Here is a 20,612-nt window from a genome sequence, read left to right as displayed (position 1 = left end):
ATAATATTAGGAATTATCAGTGTTTCATTTATTTATTTTGTTGTTAGTTACTCACTTTGTGTGGTATCTCAGCAAAATTTGCCTTGGCCCTACCTTCCTCCAAACCTATGGACTTTAGCATTTTTTAAAAAATTGAATTATAATTGATGTATATTTGAAACTAATTATGTTATGTAACATAATGACTTGGTACTTGTATATACTTCAGTATGACCACTATATAAGTCTAGTTAACCCCTGTCACTATACATAATTACAAAAAAATTTTTTTCTTCTGATGAGGACCCTTTATTTTGAAGATTTTATTTTACTTTTCTTAAAGTGTTTAATTATTTTAGGGGGGAGAGGGAGAGTGAGACAGAATCCTAAGTATGCTCTGCATGGTCAGCGCAGAGCCTGGCGCAGGGTTCGAACTCAATAACTGTGAGATGATGACCTGAACCGAAATCAAGAGTTTCGTGCTTAACAGAGTCTTAATACAGCCCCACGACTATTTTCTAACTACAAGTTTGTACCTTTTGACCCCCTTTCAATTCACCCTTCTGCTCATTCCCCCCACCACTAATCTGTTCTCTGTATCTATGAGTTTGTGTTTTTTATTGTTGTTTTTAAGATTCTACATATAAATGAGATCACGTTATTTCTCTTTCTCTGACTTAGTTCATTTAGTGTAATGCCCTTAAGATCTATCCACATTGTTTCAAATAGCAAGATTTCCCTCTTTTTATGGCTGTATAGTACTCTATCGTGTATGTATGCACTACCTCTTCCGTATCTGTTCTTTAGTCCATGGATACTTAGGTTGTTTCCATGTGTTGGCTGTTGTAAATTATGCTGCAGTGAACATGGGGATGCACATATCTTTTCAAATTAGTGTTTTCATTTTCTCTGGATAAATACCCAGAAGTGGAATTGCTGGATCATATGGTAATTCTGTTTTTAATGTTTTGAGGAACCTTCATACTGTTGTCCATGGTGGCTGCACTCAGCTTTATTTTTCTCCTCCCTCTTGATACTCTTGGTCCCCATCCAAAGGGTTCCTTAATGAGTTAAGACCCTTATTCTTTGGCACAAGGGAATGGTGGAGTTTGTATTATTTTGAAGTAGATTCCAGACATCTTACTTTATCCAAAATATTTCAGTATTTATGTCTAGGAGATAAGCAATGTTTGAAGATCTGTATTCCTTTTTTTTTTCTTTCTTTTTTTTTTTTAACGTTTATTTATTTTTGAGACGGATAGAGACAGAACATGAACAGGGGAGGGTCAGAGAGAGAGAGGGAGACACAGAATCTGAAACAGCTCCAGGCTCTGAGCTGTCAGCACAGAGCCCGACGTGGGGCTTGAACTCACAGACCGCGAGATCATGACCTGAGCTGAAGTCGGACATTTAACCGACTGAGCCACCCAGGCGCCCCTCCTATTTCAAATACCCAGTCAGTATTCACGTTTGTAATTCTTTTAAGAATCTTTTTTTAAAAACTCAGTTGCTGGGTCACTTGGGTGGCTCAGTCGGTTGAACGTCCAACTTCAGCTCAGGTCATGATCTCTCGGTCCGTGAGTTCAAGCCCCGCATCGGGCTCTGTGCTGTCAGCTCAGAGCCTGGAGCCTGCTTTCAATTCTGTGTCTCCCTCTTTCTCTGCCCCTCCCCTGCTCATGCTCTGTCTCTCTCTCTGTCAAAAATAAATAAACATTAAAAAAAAATTAAAAAAAAAACCAAAACTCAGTTTCTATATAAGGTACACAAATTATAATTGGCAATATGTAATTTTTAAAATTTTTATTTAAAAAATTTAAGAGGGGGGAAGGAGTACCTGGCTGGTTCAGTTGGTGGAGCATGTGACTCCTGATCTCAGGGTTATAAGTTCAAGCCCCACATTGGACATAGTACTTTAATAAATAAACTTTAAAAAGTTGTATTGAGGGGGTGCCTAGGTGGCTCAATTGGTTGAGCATCTGACTCTTGATTTTGACTCAGGTTCATGATCCCAGGGTCATGGGATCAAGCCTGTGTCCTGCTCCACACTGAGCATGGAGCCTGCTAGGAATTCTCCCTCTTCCTCTGCTGCTCTCCTCTGCTTGTGCTCTCTTTCTCTCCCTCTCTTTCAAATTAAACAAAAAATTTTTTATTAAAAATTTTTTTTCATAAAAATTTTTATGAAAAATTTTTATGAAAAATTTTTATTTATTTTTGAGAGAGAGAGCACGAGCAGGGGAAGAGCAGAGAGAGAGGGAGACACAGAATCCGAAGCAGGATCCAGGCTCCGAGCTGTCAGCACAGAGCCTGACACGGGGCGCAAACCCATGAACTGTGAGATCATGACCTTAGCTGAAGTCGGATGCTCAACTGAGTGAGCTACCCAGGCACCCGCCCCGCCCCTACAATTTTTTTTATTGAGGCTTAATTTACAGTACCTATTTTAAATGTAGAGCTTGTTGAATTTTGAGAAATGTAGGCATTGTTGTAACAACCACTACCATCGTAGTCATGATACCACAGTTTGTTTACTTATTTTTTTAAAGTTTATTTATTTTGAGAGAGAGTTGGGGGGGGGGTGCAGAGAGAGAGAGAGGGAGATAGAATCACAAGTAGTCTCCATACTGTCAGTGCAGACCCTGACGTGGGGCTCGAACCTACAAACCGTGGGAATATGACCTGAGCCAAAATCAAGAGTCTCATGCTTAACCGACTGAGCCACCTAGGCACCCCTGTTTATTTACTTATTAATGAACATTTTGATAATTGAAGTCTTTTAATCCATAGGTTTTTTTAACGTTTAATTTTTAAATTTTATTTTAGAGAGAACATGAGTGGGGAGAGGGCCAGAGTAGGAGGGGGAGGGAGAGAGAGAGAATGAATCCCAAGCAGGCTCTGTGCTCAGAGCAGAGCCCGACTTGAGGCTCAGTCCCATGGCCCTGGGATCATGAGCCAAAATAAAGGGGCACCTGGGTGGCTCAGTTGGTTAGGCAGCTGACTCTTGATTTCGGCTCAGGTCATGATCTTGCGGTTTGTGGGTTTGAGCCCCACATCTGGCTCTGTGCTGACAGTGCAGAGCCTGCTTGGGATTCTGTCTCCCTTCCTCACTGCCCCCCTCTCCCCCCCCAAATAAATAAATAAATAAATAAATAAACAAACAAACATTGAAAAAACGATTTAGAGAAATAAAAAAAAGTCAAATCAAGAGTCAGGTGATCAACCGAGTGAATCACCCAGTTGTCCCTAATCTGTAGGTTTATTATTTTTAATATTATTTATTTTTTGAGATAGCATGCGCACAAGCAGGGGAGAAGGCAGAGAGAGAGGGAGCGAGAATCCAAAGCAGTCTTCAAGCTGTCAGCACAGAGCTCAACTCAGGGCTCGAACTCACCAACTGTGAGATCGTGACCTGAGCAAAACCAAGAGCAGTTCAATTAACTGACTGAGCTACCCAGGTGCCCTGCTAATCTATAGGTTTTGTTTTTATTTTTATTTTTTGAGAGAGAGAGTGTGAGCAGAGGAGTGGCAGACAGGGAGACACAGAATCTGAAGCAGGCTCCGGTTTCTGGGCTGTCAGCACAGAGCCTGATGCAGAGCTCCAACTCATAGACCGTGAGATTGTGACTTGAGCTGAAGTCAGATGCTTAACCTACTGAGCCATTCAGGCGCCCCTAATAGGCTTTAATTTGGTTCTCTACTTACAACTTTATTTGTTGCTAACCAGGTTGATTGTTCTGTACAGTTTCTTGCTGTGTGAATTTTGCTGATAACGTTGTCTTTTGGTATATGTTATATCACCTTTGTCCTCTGATTTTTTTTTTTATGAATAGAATTATATATATAAATATTTTAATAGGGGCACCTGGGTGGCTCATTTGGTTAAGTGTCCGAGTCTTTCAGCGCAGGTCATGATCTCAAGGTTTGTGAGATGGAGCCCCACGTCCTCTGCTAACAGTGCAGAGCCTGTTTGGGATTCTCTCTCTTTTCCTTGGGATTCTGTCCCTCCCCCGCTTGCTCTCAAAATAAACACTTAAGAAATAAAAATATTTTGATACTGTATTTCAATATAATCGGTTTTCTTTATTGTTCCGTGTATTTTAATTTCAATAATACTATTCTGAGAAAGGATTTATAGGTATCACCAGACCATCAAAACATTCCAGGGCACAAAAAGATTAACCATTGGTTTAATTTTTTTTTCTTTTTACGTTTTATTTTATTTTTTGAGAGAGACAGATTGTGAGCAGGGGAGGGGCAGAGAGAGAGGGAGACACAGAATCCAAAGCAGGCTCCAGACTCTAAGCTGTCAGCACAGAGTTTGATGGGGGGCTTGAACCCACAAAGTGTGAGATCATGACCTGAGCAGAAGTCGGATGCTCAACCTACTGAGTCACCCAGGTGCTCCAAGAATGATTTAACTGCTTTTTTTTTTTTTAAAGTTTCTTCATTTTGTGAGAGAGCGTGCTTACACGTGAGAGAGAAAGGGCGGGGAGGGTCAGAGAGAGAATCCTAAGCAGGGTCCACACTGTCAGTGTGTGGAGCCTGACGCAGGGCTCAAACCCACAAACTGAGATCGAGAATCAAAATCAAGAATCTGACATTTAATCCACTGAGCCACCCAGGCTCCCCTTAAGTATTGATTTTAACTTTGACATAGAAAGGTTGAGCTGAGAAAGTTAAAATCTTCAAAAAACTTTGACTAGAAAGCAAAGATTGTGTCCTGTGAATAGCTTGATTCCCACCCCTCCTTTTTTTTTTTTTTTTTTTTTTTGTGGTTGCATTCTTAGTGATTAGAGCTGCTGTTTTTATCATGGGTTGTTTGTTTTGTTTTTCAGTTCTTACATTCCCTTCTTACCCCTGGTTTTAGCCTACGAATAATGGAATCTTTAGATTTCTAAGGTTGTTCTTTTAGTCAGGTTGAATTCTTTGAGTGATCTGAATTTCAGGCACATCCATAGTTAGAATTACATGCTGTAATAGGTACTGACTTCTTCTGGTGGGCCAGACTTTAGTCAGAGAAAACTAGGTTTGCAAAAATCTTAAGTTTATAGAGAGCACTTAAAATTCAGTTAGTATGTGATGCTGTATATAAAATAAGATGCTTTAAGTCTTCATTAACACATATATTAATCTAAAGTGGGTACATTTAATTTCTCCCAGAAACTCAGTGGGTGATTTTATAAGATTCCTAGGGTCTTTCCAGTTTAAGAAATCTTGTTATAGCTGTCATTCTTCCTTATGCATAAAGGTTACTGGAATGCTATAGTTGTTTTTTTTAATTTTTAAAATTTAATTTAACTTTTTAAAATCTTACTTCTTAAAATTTACATCCAAATTAGTTAGCATGTAGTGCAACAGTGATTTCAGGAGTAGATTCCTTAGTGCCCCTTACCCATTTAGCCCATCCTCCCTCCCACAACCCCTCCAGTAACCCTCAGTTTATTCTTCATATTTGAGTTTCTTCTGTTTTGTCCCCCTCCCTGTTTTTATATTATTTTTGTTTCCCTTCCCTTATGTTCATCTGTTTTGTCTCTTAAAGTCTTCATATGAGTGAAGTCATATGATTTTTGTCTTTCTCTGACTAATTTCACTTAGCGTAATACCCTCTAGTTCCATCCACGTAGTTGCAAATGGCAAGATGTTCTTTTTGACTGCCGAGTAATACTCCATTGTATGCGTGTACACACACACACACATACACACACACACCCCACATCTTTATCCGTCCATCCATCGATGGACATTTGGGCTCCTTCCATACTTTGGCTATTGTTGATAGTGCTGCTATAAACATGGGGGTGTTTGTGTCCCTTCGAAACAGCACACCTGTATCCTGTGGATAAATGCCTAGTAGTGCCATTGCTGGGTCATAGGGTAGTTCTATTTTTAGTTTTTTGAGGAACCTCCATACTGTTTTCCAGAGTGGTTGCACTAGCTTGCATTCCCAAAGAATGTTACAAAGTTTTAAAAAGTATATATTAAACTTCATTTGGATTATAAAAGAGTTTAACATCTACAAGTAGTGTTGTATCCATCATACAAAACATTGGTGTTATCAGTTACTTTGAAATGAATCATTCTAATGAGCTATGCTCCTCAATCAAAAGTAGCCTTTCTGAGGCTCAATCAGTTGAGGTCCAACTTCGGCTCAGGTCATGATCTCGCAGTTAACGAGTTCAAGCCCCACGTCGGGCTCTGTGCTAACAACTGGGAGCCTGGGAGCTTGCTTCGGTTCTGTGTCTCCCTCTCTCTCTGCCCTTCCCTGTTCAAGCTCTGTCTCTCTCTCTCTCAAAAATAAAAACATTAAAAAAACAAACAAACAAACAACTTTTTGGGTCAAGACTTAAGTGGTATTTGTAAAGTTTTAAATAGTTTTAAATTATATTGCAGTGAATTTTTTAAATGGTGTATATGTTTTGTTACACCAATCTGAAGTATAGGGATATACTCTAGTTTTTCTTATCGCCCACACCTCTCTATAAGTAGCGCTTTCCACAGTGGTTTTTGACACAGATCATCTTTTTCAGCATAGGTTTGCTTTGTCATTCTAAAAGTAGATGTATAAAAGGAACTTTCATCACAGCTTTGGGTCTCACAGGGTTATGACACTTGATTTCCCTTGTGTTGATCTTACTGGAAATTTTGTTTTAAAAATGTTTTCCTGGGGCGCCTGGGTGGCTCAGCCGGCTAAGTGTCCGTCTTCAGCTCAGGTCGTGATCTCACGGTCCTTGAGTTTGAGCCCCGCTTTAGGCTCTGTGCTGTTAGCTCAGAGCCTGGAGCCTGCTTCAGATTCTGTCTCTCCTTCTCTCTCTGCCCCTCCCCCCATCATGCTTTGTCCTTCTTTCTCTAAAAAATAAATAAACATGAAAAAAAATTAAAAACAAATGTTTTTTCTGAGTTTTTTTCCGAATGTTTTTATTCTTCCTAAAAGACTTTTTGTTTGTAGAAAAAGCTTTTTAGTTTTAGAGATTAACCAGATTAAAATGTTGACTGGGGAAGTTGGCACATTCAACAAAACGATTGGCATGGAGACTAATGACTTATTTTTTTTTTAATTTGATGGGGTTAATTTCATGCCAAGATTCTGTATTGGGAAGCATATTTACTTAAAAGTTTATAAAACAATGGAACTGAGCAAAAAAAAAAAAAAAAAAAAAAAAAACAAAAACCACCCAAAAGCTATAGGCCTTTTAAGATACAGGAGTGATACTGTGAGCTCATTTCCTAAATCTGAGAGTAGAAGTAGTCTTCAGAGTTTACAGAAATACTCATAATGGTGTATAAAAAAGAATATGGAATTTATGTATGTTAACAAAAGGTGGGATACGTTTTGTCTTGATTCTATTTTATCTTAGCAACCATGTAGTATGAAATAAGGATAAAAGTCACTAGTCAAGTGAAATATTGGAAGTATTCATAAATTTCCCAAAGTCGTTTTTTAAATTATCATTTTACTAAGAAGTTAGTCATAAGGTTAAAAATGAATTTCTTCTCAGCAGTTGTAAGTAATAGTCCTATTAAGTCAGGTAGCAAGCACGTTTTCAAAGAGCCCTTTGCATTCTGACTAGGAATTCTTGATGTAGATTTTTGCTATTTTTTATTCTCTTGGCTTCTGCCACTTCAACTTTGTTCTCTCCAGCTTTCCCTTTTTTTCTTTTTCTTAAGTTTATTAAGGGAGAGAGGGAGAGGGAGAACCCAAGCAGGCTCTTTGCTGTCGGTGCAGAGCCCCACGCACGGCTCGATCCCAGGAACTGTGAGATCACAAACCAAGTTGAAATCGAGTCGGATGTTCAACCCACTGAGCTGCCCAGGCGCCTCAGCCTTCCCCCTCCCCTTTTTTTGTTAAACTTTTTAATGTTTTATTTATATGTGTATGTGTGTTAGAGCGAGCACGAGCGAGAGCGTGCATGAGCAGGAAAGGAGCAGAGAGAGATGGAGACCGAATCTGAAGCAGGCTCCAGGCTCTGAGCTGTCAGCACAGAGGACCCATGCGGGGCTTGAACCCATGAACCGCGAAATCATGACCTGAGCCAAAGTCGGACACTTAACCGAATGAGCCACCCAGGTGCCCCGGCCTTCCCTTTATTTTGATCAGCTTGCCTTGCTCCTTTTTCTTCACCTAACTGCTTTATTCATTGTCATTAATTTAAGAAATGGTTGATCATAAATAATCATTTGTTTCTATTTACAATTATACTTGAGCTTTCCCCAGAAAAGTCCTGTGTAAATCAGACACATTAATGAAGTTATTCATGAATTATTGTGAGAACAAATGTCCAGAAGTTAACTTGGTGGTCATCATATTCTTGCACTATATAATTTGATTCTTGCAGTACAGACTCCTTTCTCCTTTTCTCTAGAGAAAAACTTTATGAATTAGTTCTAAAATTGTCTAATAGATTCAGACTTCCTATTGATCTCACCAGTAGGATCTAAAGATTACAGAATCAGAGAGTCCGGCTGACTCAGTTGGGGGAGTGTGTGACTCTTGATCTCGGCATCTTGAGTGTGAGCCCCATGTTGTATGTAGAGATTACTTAAATAAAAATGTAAAAAATAAAAATTTATAGAAGCTTTGGAATTTTTTCTCATAATTGAATAATCTTTCAGAGGTGTACGTATCAGTTGAGCATTATCCTTTTGTTAAAAATTAAAAATTGTTAAAAGTTAAAATTTTGAATAAACTATGCCCACCGTGGGGCTTGAACTCAAGACCCTGAGATCGAGGTGCATGCTCTACTGACTGAGCCAGCCAGGCACTCCCTAAAATTAATTTTACTTAGTAAATAGTTTCTCATTAGATTGGTGTGAAATAATGCATTTTTTTCACTGACGTAATGATGCCTGTAATAGTTATGAAGAATTTTGTCATTCAAGGCTTTACCTTGAAAACATTTTTCTCAAGAGTGAGTCATCAAATTTTCTTCTCTTTTTAAAAAAAAAAAAAATTTTTTTAACATTTATTTATTTTTGAGACAGCATGAACAGGGTGAGGGTCAGAGAAAGAGGGAGACACAGAATCTGAAACAGGCTCCAGGCTCTGAGCTGTCAGCACAGAGCCCGACGCGGGGCTCGAACCCACGGACCGCGAGATCATGACCTGGGCCGAAGTCGGATGCTTAACCGACTGAGCCACCCAGGCGCCCCAATCAAATTTTCATGTACAGCATTCTAGGCACTCACCATGGATTAGGTTAACAAATGAGTATAGTTTTGTTGCTCGAATTAAGTTCTTCGGTTTTCAGGTTTTCTTAGACCCTCCTAAGTAGAACCAATAAATAGTTTTTCATATGTAAAAAGTAATCTGTGATCATAGCAGCATTATTCACAATAGCCAAAAGATGGAAGCAGCTATAGTGTTAATGACCCATGAATGGATAAACAGAAAACATACAATGCAATATCACTCAGCTTTAGAAAGGAAGGAAATTCTGACCCATGCTACAGATGGATGTACCTTGAAGAAGTTACGCTCAGTGAGGGAATCCCATGTCTGTGTGGATTTCCTGTATGTACACCTATTAAATTTGATTTTCGCCTGTTTAAAAAAATTACGCTAAGTGAAATAAGGCAAATCTCAAAAGGATAAATATTGTATTATTCTACTTATAGTAGGTACGTAAAGCAGTTAAATTCATACAGACAAAGTGAAATGGTGGTTGCTTTGTTTTTTTTTACGGTTATAAGCAGTGTTGCAGTAAGCAATCTTGTATACTGTTTGCAGACACATGCAATTACATATACATGATCAATCCCTGTGAATGGAATTTCTGGGGATGTGTACTTAGTTCTAATCGATACTATAAAATTATCTTCCTAAGAGGTTTTCTAATTTATACTCCTGCAGAGAGTGGTATGAAATGGCTATTCTACTCAGGCTAGTACTTCAGTATTACTAATTTAGGTCTTTGTGTTATGTGGTACCTTTTTAAAAATTCAGATTTTTAAAATTCGTATTTTCAAAAGTTTGAGTGAAATTTAGCAACTTTTTTGAGTGTATTTCTTTTGTTTACTATTTGTGTGTATGTGCATATCTTATTTGTTTATTTTTATGTAATCTCCACACCCAGTATGGGGCTTGAACCCCAAACCCCAAGATCAAGAGTCTCCTGCTCCACTGGCTGAACCAGCCAGGTGCTCCCTATGTGTATGTGCGTATTTAAAAAGAACTTTATGTTAAAATATTTTGCCTGTTTTTTTTGTTGTTGGGGCCTCTGCCTCCCTTGATTTGTAAGAGCTGTTTGTATATTTAGGAAAACATTTTATTTCTCATGTGTTACAAGTATTTTCTCCCATTTTTTGACAGTATTTTGCCGTTAGGAACTGTAATTTTTATGTGGTTTATGTGGTATTTTTCTTTATGATTTAGAGGTTTTACCCTGGGGCACCTGGGTGGCTCAGTCGGTTAAGCATCCCACTCTTTTGGCTCAGGTCATGATCTCATGGTTTGTGAGTTCTAGCCTCCCTGCCTCTGTCAGGCTCTGTGCTCACAGCATAGAGCCTGCTTGGGATTCTCTTTCTCCCTCTTTTCTCTGCCCCTCCCCAGCTCTTTTTCTCTCTCAAAATAAATAAAAGTTTAAAGAAAACAGAGAGGGGATCCTGGATGTCTCATTTTGTTGAGTGTCCGACTTCGGCTCAGGTCATGATCTCCTGGTTCAGGTTTGAGCCCCACACTGGGCTCTGTGCTGTTGGTACAGAACCTTCTTCTGATCCTGTTTCCCTCTCTCTGCCCCAACCCTGCTCGAGTGCACGCACCCTCTTTCTCTCTCTCTTAAAAAAAAAAAAAAAAAAAAAAAAAGAGGTTTTACCCCATGTTGAAAGTCTTTCCCAGACCCAAGATTATACAACAAATTAATAGGGTTTTTTGTTTTTGTTTTTTTTTTTTTTTGTTTTTTTTTTTGCTTTGCAGAGAGATAACACATATTGGCAAACTGTTACAAATCATTCTTCTCCTTCTCTTGTTTTTCTCCAGTCCTCCCCTCATCCCTCCAAGTAGAGAAGCATCTCTCAGGGTATTAGCTTTTTTTCTCTAGTGAGACTAGGGCTGTCTTTTGCTGGCTTTAGGGATTCTCAGTCTGTCTTTTGCCATCTTTAGTAATTATTTGTACTTAGGCAAAAGAAAGCATGATTAAAACAAGAATATATTGTTTAAAAATAGCTTTAGATCTACTTTCTATATAAATTTATTTCACAGTAGATTTACTGAAGGAAATTCTGTGTCATTGTGACATGAAGGTGGCAGATAGTGGTTGTCATCAGTAGTGGGTTACTTATCTTCCCAGCCAGGCATACTTGAAATAGAAAATGTCTTCCGAGTGTGCCCAGTTATAGACAACACAGCATGCAGTTGATTTATGTTTACATAACAGATGCTCATGACTAAAGGAGATACAAAATCTTTTGTATTAAAGGACAGCGACAGGCACTATTTTATCATACATATATTTCTTATGACTGAGACAGCCAGGAGCTCCTATATTTTTTCTTTTATTTATTTTTTATTTTTATTTTAGAGAGAGTGGGAGTAGGGGAGAAGGGCACAGGGAGAGAGAAAATCTTAAGCAGGCTCCATGCTCCGTGCAGAGCCCAATGCGGGACTTAATCCCACGAGCCTGGGATCATGACTCAAGCCAAAATTGACACTCAGATGCTCGGGGCGCCTGTGTGGCTCAGTTGGGTAGAGTATCCAGCTTCAGCTCAGGTCATGAGCCCCACATCGAGTTTACTGCTGTCAAACTGTCAGCGTAGAGCCTGCTTCAGATCCTCTCTCCCTCTGTCTCTGCCGTTCCCCTGCTTATGCTCTCCCAAAAAATGTATATTAAAAAGAAAACAGAGAGATGCTCAACAGACTGGGCCATCCAGATGCCCCATCTTTTTCTTTTAGTAAGTTTTATTGAGATATAATCCACATTCCATAACACTCATCCTTTTATTTTTTTTTTTTTTATTTTTTATTTATTTATTTTTTTGAAACAGGCTCCAGGCTCCGAGCCATCAGCCCAGAGCCCGACGCGGGGCTCGAACTCACGGACCGCGAGATCGTGACCTGGCTGAAGTCGGACGCTTAACCGACTGCGCCACCCAGGCGCCCCAACACTCATCCTTTTAAAGTGTACAGTTCAGGAGTGCCTGGCTGGCTCATTCGGTAGAGCATGTGACTCTTGATCTCAGGGTAGTGAGTTTGAGCCCCTTGGTGGCTGTAGAATTTATGTACTATATATATACACGTATATATGTGTACATACATGTACATATATGTATATATAGGTATATGTATATATGTGTATATGTATCTTTAAAAAAAGGCATACAATCCAGTTGTTTTGAGTATAATCAGAGTTAGGCAACCATCACTACTAATTTCAAGAACATTTTCATTACAGCATAGTGAAACTCTACGTGCGTTAGCAGGCACTCCCCATTCTCCCTTCTCCTCAGGCCCTGGCAACCACTAATCTGCTTTATATTTCTATGAATTTGTCTGTTTTGGATGTTTCATATAATATATGGAATTATACAATATGTGACTGGTTTTTTTTCCACTTAGCATAATGTCTTCGAGGCTCATCCCTTTCTGTGGCCAAACTGCATTCCATTGTATGGACATACGTATACATGCACATATACATACATCTATGTAAAAAAAATTTTTTTTTAATTTTTAACATTTATTAATTTTTCAGAGACAGAGGCAGAGTGTGAGCGGGGGAGGGGCAGAGAGAGAGGGAGACATAGAATCCGAAGCAGGCTCCAGGCTCTGAGCTGTCAGCACAGAGCCTGATGCGGGGCTCGAACCCACGAACTGCGAGATCATGACCTGAGCTGAAGTCGGACGCTCAATGGACTGAGCCACCCAGGTGCCCCTATGTAAAAAATTTTTTTGTTCAAACCATTTATTGAGGGGTTTCAGGAGAAGGTGGAAAGGCTGGGAGGACAGTGAAATCCACACCATCATCCAGATGAGATCTGCCCAGCTTCATAGTCGCTGAGTGCCATATCATATATTTTTTTAGGTAATACATTTATTTATTTTTTAAAGTAAGCTCCATACCCAGCATGGGGCTTGATCTCACGGCCTCGAGATCAAGAGTTTCATGCTTCACTAGCTAAGCCAGCCAGGTGCCCCAACCTTTGCCCGTTCTTAAAAAAGATTTTTTTTAGGCTTTTTTTAATTTACTTTGAGAAAGTGAGCACACAAGCAGGGGGAGGGCAGAGAGAGAAGGAGAGAGAATCCAAGCAGGCTCTGCACTGTCAGCACGGAGCCCCTCTTGTGGGGCTAGAACTCCTGAACCGTGAGATCATGACCTGAGCTGAAATTAAGAGTCAGACGCTCAACCCACTGAGCCGCCCAGCCGCCCCTGTGTATTTTTAAACTGCATTCATTTTTAGGTTTAATTGTAAGAGCTCTTTACCAGATACATAGTTTGCAAGTATTATTTCCCTGTTTTTGTGGGTTTATATCAATTTTTGATATTTGTTTTTGGATAAAATAAGACCATTAACTTTTATCATTGTCATGCTAATAATGTAAATTTATTTTGTCATTCTAGGTGACTGTTAAAATTTAAGTTTTACTTTGGGCTTTAATTTAACTGTTATAATGAGACATGTTACAAATACCTTATTTGGCTATGTCCAAATTGTAGGCATTTTGGAATCTAAGTATGTGATTCTGAGTTATACACCACATTTAATGTGTTGAAATCTGGGGATATCAGTAATTGTGAATGAGGTAGCTTTAATATCTACCTCTGTTAAATTGATGACAAGCAATAGCTTTAATCTTAAAAGATTGGAATTGTACACTTAAAAATGGTTAAAATAACGACTGGCAGGCTCAGTCGGTAGAACACATGACTCTTGATCTCAGGGTCGTGAATTCAAGCCCCATGTTGGGCATAGAGCTTACTTTTTAAAAAAATGGTTAGCTTATATTGCATTTTTATCACAATAAAAATGTTTTTTCACCCACAATTCTATAAGAAAAATGTGGCCAGCTCTAATTAGGTGCTCTTACAACATAACGAGTTGCTGAGGATTCTGTCTTTGGGATCGCCTGAAGTATTTCCAGTCACTGGTATAGGAAGTAAAAGTCTGACATAAGAGGAGAAACTAGCCTTTTGGTATAAATATAAGATCAAATGGGTTGATTTATAAATTAGCAATTCCTTTGTAAAAGTTATTGCTATGAAAAGATAATTAATGTGTTGATGTTACTGTGTTATTCCAGATAGTTTGGTAGTTGTAATGGATGTATTTATGACCCAACTGTCTGAGTTTGAAAGATGAATGATTTTGGATCTTTTTATAGTGTAAAAAACAAACACACGTTTTCTTGTCTCTGCTATTGATTGATTGAGAGACAGCATGAGCAGGGTAGAGGGGGCAGAGGGAGAGAGAAAAATATGAAGCAGGCTCCATGCTCAGCACGCAGCCTGATGTGGGGCCTGATCCCAAGACCCTGGCGTCATGACCTTAGCTGAAATCAAGTCAGATGCCCAACCGACTAAGCCACCTGGTGTCCCTCTTTTCTCTGCTATTCTAGGTAGCCTAACCAAGCTTTAATATTTATCTTTTAGGCCTTTTTATACCTTATGACATGTTCATTTGATCTTTGCTTTGTTTCTGTCTGTGCCTATTTGGCCATTTGCTTTTGAATAAGCAACATGTTGGCCATAATGGGATGGAAGGGTGGGAAAGTGGGAAATACACAAAGCTATTGGTAGTTTGATAAAATATATAATGTTTGGAAAATGATATTTTGCATTTTACATGAGTAGATGTGTAGGTTAATTGCATGCCTCATCAGAGAAGCTGATATTCTTCTTGTATATAATTCTATAACTCTTCCTTAAAAAATTTTTTAGTGTTTTTTATTTATGAGAGAGAGAGACACAGAGTACGAGCAGGGGAAGGGCAGAGAGAGGGAGACACAGAATCAGAAGCAGGCTCCAGGCTCCCAGCTGTCAGCCCAGAGCCCAACGTGAACTGCGAGATCATGACTGAGCTGAAGTCAGAAGCTCAACAGACTGAGCTACCCAGGCACCCCATAATTCTGTTAACTCTTACCTGGGATAGCAGGACAACATTGAAGCTTTAGAAGGGATCTCTTTACCTGAAAATGCAGAAGTAATGTTAATAATCATAAAAGACTCAGAGGGGATCTTTTAACTCCAGGAGTTAACTGGGCAAAGTAGATGTAGAATTTGATTGTATTTTCTAAGCAGAGTGGACCTGTTGTCTTGTTTCAAAAATGACTTGGGGAGGATTGTTTTCTGTAGTAGGAGGCTTTGTGTGAAAAGGAAGTACTGTATGTGGCTGTTCTTTATTGCTTATTGGTAGGGTCTGTTGCAAAAACTAGGATTAAAATTAATCATTGAATTTTAATGGTAACCCAGCCATTAATGGTTGAGTACAGTGCCTTCTTGGAAAGAAGAGGTATTGAGAGAATTCATTGGGTTTTAGCATACTAATGTCTTTAGCTTTATGTAATGGTGTTGCTTTGGAAATTATAGAGTAAGCTTCTTGTAGAGTTGATAAAAACAGTTTAGAATAGGAGGACTCTTCACCTATCAGGACTAAATTATAATTAAATTCCCTGAGACTGGGGATCTTTGTTTTGCTCCCTGATATGCATCAAGTGCCTAGAACAGTACTTATTAAAAAGCATATAATTAATTGAATTGGGTTCCTAGTCTCTTATACTCCCATGCTTTTCCTCAACTATGTCAATATTGCTTTCTAATGTGAACTCTGAGGCCATTAATTCAGTGAAATTATATTCTTCAAGGAACTGCTAACGATGGTCAGTGCTTGTTACGTAAATTGTCCATTGCTGAAAGGAGACCAAACATTTCACCAGACCCGGTTATTATTTTGGATAACTTTTTTTTTTTTTTTTTAATTCTAAGTAGGCTTCACACTCAACATGAGGCTTGAACTCATGACCCAGAGATCTTACTAAGAGTCTTATGCTCTGATGGAGCCAGCCAGGTGTTCCTCTTTTGGGTAATTTTTACATTGACTCTTAAAAATTCAGAAGAATACAGTGTGTGTTGATAAATTTAATATTTTTTAATTTTGAAGGTTTTTGACCAACCAGTAACCAATTTAGTATTGTTTTTTGACCGGTTTTGAAGACAGACCTATAAGATTGTTATATACTGCAGCTTATAACCATCAAACACAATTTATTAGCTTTATGTTCTCATTTATTTTAAACAGTTTCTCTTAATTCTTTAAAAATTATAAATGAGATAGTAACACAACCAGTGACCCTGTAATCTTAGAAAAAGTTATTTTGTATGTATTACTGGAAAATACTCCATAGGTTCTCTGAAAACCTGTATCTACTGCTTGATATAGTTCAGAAAGGAAACAGTGTCTAATTATGGTTTGATTCTTTTTTTAAATTAGTAAACGTCAGATAAATGTCGCATCTTGATACTTGAGGAATACTTGAAAACTGTAGGAAATGTGTTGTTTCAGAAAGCGTAGACAAAAGTCAGGATGTTGTATTTACCAGTTGAGTGTTCATGGTATGAAGAGTTGGCTTTTTTTTTTTTTAATTTGGAAATTTCCAGTCTTCACATTGTAGAAGAGTAATATAGAATTGTAATATCTGATTAAGTTCTCCTTTGTTAAATTGGAAGATAGATTTGTATGTGTTTTCTTTCCAAAATGTGCTTTCCTTAATATAAAAATGATAGAGGGGCACCTGGGTGGTTCAGTCAGTTGAGCTTTCCGCTCAGGTCATGATCTCCTGGTTGGGTTCAAGGGATCAAGCTCTGCATTGGGCTCTATGCTGACAGCACAGATTCTCTGTCTCTGTCTCTCCCTTCCTCCCTCTCTCCCTTCCTCCCTCTCTCCCTTCCTCTCCCTCTCCCTCCCTCCCTCCCTCCCTTCCTTCCTCTCCCTCTCCCTCTCCCTCTCCCTCCCTCCCTCCCTCTCTCCCTCCCTCCCTCCCTCCCTCCCTCCCTCCCTCCCCTGCTTGCACAATGCACACACACTCTAAATAAATAGATAGATATTTAGAAAAAGAATAGAGATGGTGAGCCCACCTTATCTGCATTATCTGTACATTATCTGGTCCCTCTTTCAGTATTGCATTTAGCTCTTTATTATTCAAGACATAAGCTTAAACATTTGTTTTCCTTGTATTATTCTTCGGCTAACTTTTTTTAATGGGGAGTTGCTTCTCTCTGCTGCTTCCCTCTTTTTTCTTTTTTAGTAGAAAAGCCTATGTATGCATCCTTCTGTTTAGTGATAAACTTTGTGGGTGTGGTAAAATATACATACTATAAAATTATTTTAACCATTTTTAGGTATACAGTTCAGTGGCATTAAGTACATTCACAGTGTTATATATAACCATCACCACCATCTATTTCTAGAATTTTTTCATCCCATATGGAAATTCCATACCCATTAAGCAATAACTCCCATTTCCCCCTTCTCCCAGCTCCTGGTAACCTCTATTCTACTTTCTGTTTTGATGAATTTGCCTATTCTAGATACCTCATACAAGTGGAATCATAAGGTAATATTTTCCCATTTTGTCCAGCTTATTTCATTTAGTATGATGTTTCAAATTTTTATCCATGTTGTAGCATGTATCAGAACTTTGTTTCTTTTTACATCTCTCTCTTTTTTTTTTTTTTTTTTTTAAGTTTATTTTTAAGAGAGAGCGAGCAGGGGAGGGGCAGGGAGAGAGAAAATTCTAAGCAGGCTCCATGCTGTCAGCACATAGCCCAACACGGGGCTCGAACTCTCACAAACCATGAGATCATGACCTGAGCCAAAATCAAGAGTTGGATGCTTAACTGATTGGGCTACCCAGGTGCCCCATCTTTTTATGTCTTAATGTACTATTCCATTTATGTGTATTTCACATTTTATTAATTCATTGGTAGACACTTGGATTGTTTCCATCTTTTGACTGTTGTGAATAATGCTTCAGTGAACACTGCTGTCTGCATAATTATTTGAGCACCAGTTTCCATTTCTTAAAGGAGTGGAATTGCTGGGTCATATGGTAATTCTGTGCTTAGCTTTTTGGGAAAATGCCAAACTTTTCCACAGTTGCTGCACCATTTTACAGTTCTACCAGCTCTGCACTAGATTTCAAATTTCTCCTCATTCTTGTCAACACTCGTTCTCCCCCCCCCCCCCTTAAATAGTCATCCTGGTGGGTGTGAAGTGGTATCTCGCGGTGGTTTTGATTTGCATTTCCCTAATAATTTCGAGCATATTTTACTGTTTATCTGCCATCTGTGTGTCTTCTTTGTTGAAGTGTTTTGCCTATTTAAAAAAAATGGGTTGAGTTATAAGGTTTTTTGTATTCTGGATACAAGTCCTTTGTCAGATATAATGGAAGGTATTATTTAATGTTTGTATTTTGCAAAGAAAAGGACGATTTCAATTTCAAACAATTTTTTCCCAAATTAAAAAGATCCTTTCATTACTTCATTAACAAATAATTTTGTTACTTTTAGTTCAGTTGCCGGATGAAATTGAGTTTTAGGGTTATGCTTCCCTTGTGAGAGATAGTAACTTAAATCATACTACAGGATGTAAAGAGGAAAGTTCTGCTTTCTGATAATGTCAGCTTCTTCAGGGGAAGTGTAAAATTATGATTTTGGGTTGTCAGCAAATACGAATGCTATATTTAAAACTGCTGTGCCTGCCTTTCTAAAATGCCAAATTACAAGTACATAAAACATAATTAACTCCTAATGAAATTTGTAGAAATTTCATGACTTTTAAAATTCCAAGTCCTTGTATTTCTTATATATATGCTTCAAAATATAAAAGGTGTCGTAAAATTTTTCTTTGCAAACATAATGATTTTTTAATAAAATGGGAACATATGGTCTATCAAAAGATTTTGTCAAATTTATTAATTTGTATGAAAAACAAATGAACTATGCCTCTAACTATGCCTAAATTATGTTTTAATAGTTTTAACCTCCTGAAGAAATTAAATAGCAGAAAACTGCATTAAAAAAATTAGACTGACACTGGAAAATAAGTAGACACACAAAATAATGGATTTATTTTACCTTTAAGATATGAAATCATCTCATTTTTTCATTAAGACCATTTTCACTTATTGAGTTAAAATGAAATCTAAAGTAGCTGTTATCAGTTTCAATTTTTACTTTAATAAACATCTTTAAAGATTTCTAAGTAACATTGAACAATCTTAGGTTTAATATCTTTTTTTAGGATGTGAAAATTCCTAAAACTTCTGAGAGATTCATTTCAGCTGTTTCTTGAAGGGGAAAAGTAATTTAGTAAATACTATGTTTAAGAAGTGAGAACAATAAAATGGTTAAAACATTTGTGAACTTTTGGGGTTCCTGTCTGGCTCAGTCAGTAGAGCTTTTATGACTCTAGATCTCAGGGGTCATGAGTTCAAAGTTCCGTGTTGGTATAGAGCTTACTTTAAAAAAAAAAATTTGTAGGGACGCTTTACTGGTTCAGTTGGTTAAGTCTCCAACTCTTAAATTAGGCTCAGGTCATGATCTCGCCACACCAGACTCTGTGCTGGGCTCTGTGCTAGACACGGAGCCTGCTTAAGATTCACTCTCCCTCTGCCCCTTCCCTGCTTGTGTGCATGCTCTTTTTCTCTCGTTCAAAGAAGGAAAGATTTTTAAAAATGTGTACATTTTTGCCCCAGGAAAGAAAAATGTGAGTGTGAAAGCCGTTCCAAGTGTCACTTTGCAGTTCCTCCCATGTTCATAGACAATGTAAATTGTCTAAAAATATGAAACAAATTCTCAAAAACTGTTTTTGGAAAATTATTCCTATGCAACAATAATGTTGGTTTTATTTTTTCCAGATATGGCCGCGTGGAAAGTGTCAAAATTCTCCCCAAGAGGGGATCTGAAGGAGGAGTGGCTGCCTTTGTGGATTTTGTGGACATCAAAAGTGCACAGAAAGCTCACAACTCAGTCAACAAAATGGGAGATAGAGACCTACGCACGGATTATAATGAACCAGGCACCATTCCGAGTGCTGCTCGGGGATTGGATGATACAGTTTCCATAGCATCTCGTAGTAGAGAGGTTTCTGGGTTCAGAGGAGGTGGTGGAGGGCCTGCTTATGGCCCCCCACCATCACTTCATGCACGAGAAGGACGTTATGAGCGGAGACTTGATGGGTAAGTTCCAAGGTTTCTGTAGGCAGGTATTTTGTATTTGATATGGTGAGAAACAGAAACTCATATTTAGGGGCCCCAGATGGATTTAAAGTTTTGGGCATTCTCAATGTTTCCTATTTTGGGTTGGAAACGGAAGTGATTTCTTCCCAGTGGCTGGTATCTTGTGGAATCGTAGAGGATATTTCCTGCAGCTGGTTGGATATCTACTCCTGAGATGTAAAGTGGTGGAAGATTTTGTATGGCAGTATCATTTTTGGAGTTACCTGTCTTCTAGAGTTAACTATTCCTTCTCTTGGATAATGTGAAGGCCTTCCTTGGATATATCTCTGCTATCTGATGGAGCTATTTGGCTACAGATTTGTGGTTGTACTATATGGAATATATCTGGAATATTAGAGCCTACAGATTCTTTTAGAAGTTGATATCTGCTTCTCAATTTTCACTACATAAAGTGTACGAACGAATTGGATTG

At 38.4% G+C, this 20,612-nt stretch overlaps 1 protein-coding gene across 2 annotated transcripts in view; it reads left to right on the top strand.

Annotated features, from left to right (window-relative positions):
* Positions 1 to 20,612, top strand: part of SPEN (spen family transcriptional repressor) — a 92,487-nt gene that overhangs the window by 8,596 nt on the left and 63,279 nt on the right. For both annotated transcript variants that reach the window (XM_058718962.1, XM_058718961.1), the window contains exon 2: positions 19,820 to 20,140. In XM_058718962.1, the coding sequence (XP_058574945.1) occupies positions 19,820 to 20,140 (321 nt within the window). The remainder of the gene's footprint in view (positions 1 to 19,819; positions 20,141 to 20,612) is intronic.

Source organism: Neofelis nebulosa, chromosome 2 (assembly GCF_028018385.1).
Source record: "Neofelis nebulosa isolate mNeoNeb1 chromosome 2, mNeoNeb1.pri, whole genome shotgun sequence".
Lineage (NCBI taxonomy): Eukaryota > Metazoa > Chordata > Mammalia > Carnivora > Felidae > Neofelis > Neofelis nebulosa.
Note: the sequence above shows the minus strand (reverse complement) of the source record. Positions and strands in the feature narration are given on the sequence as shown.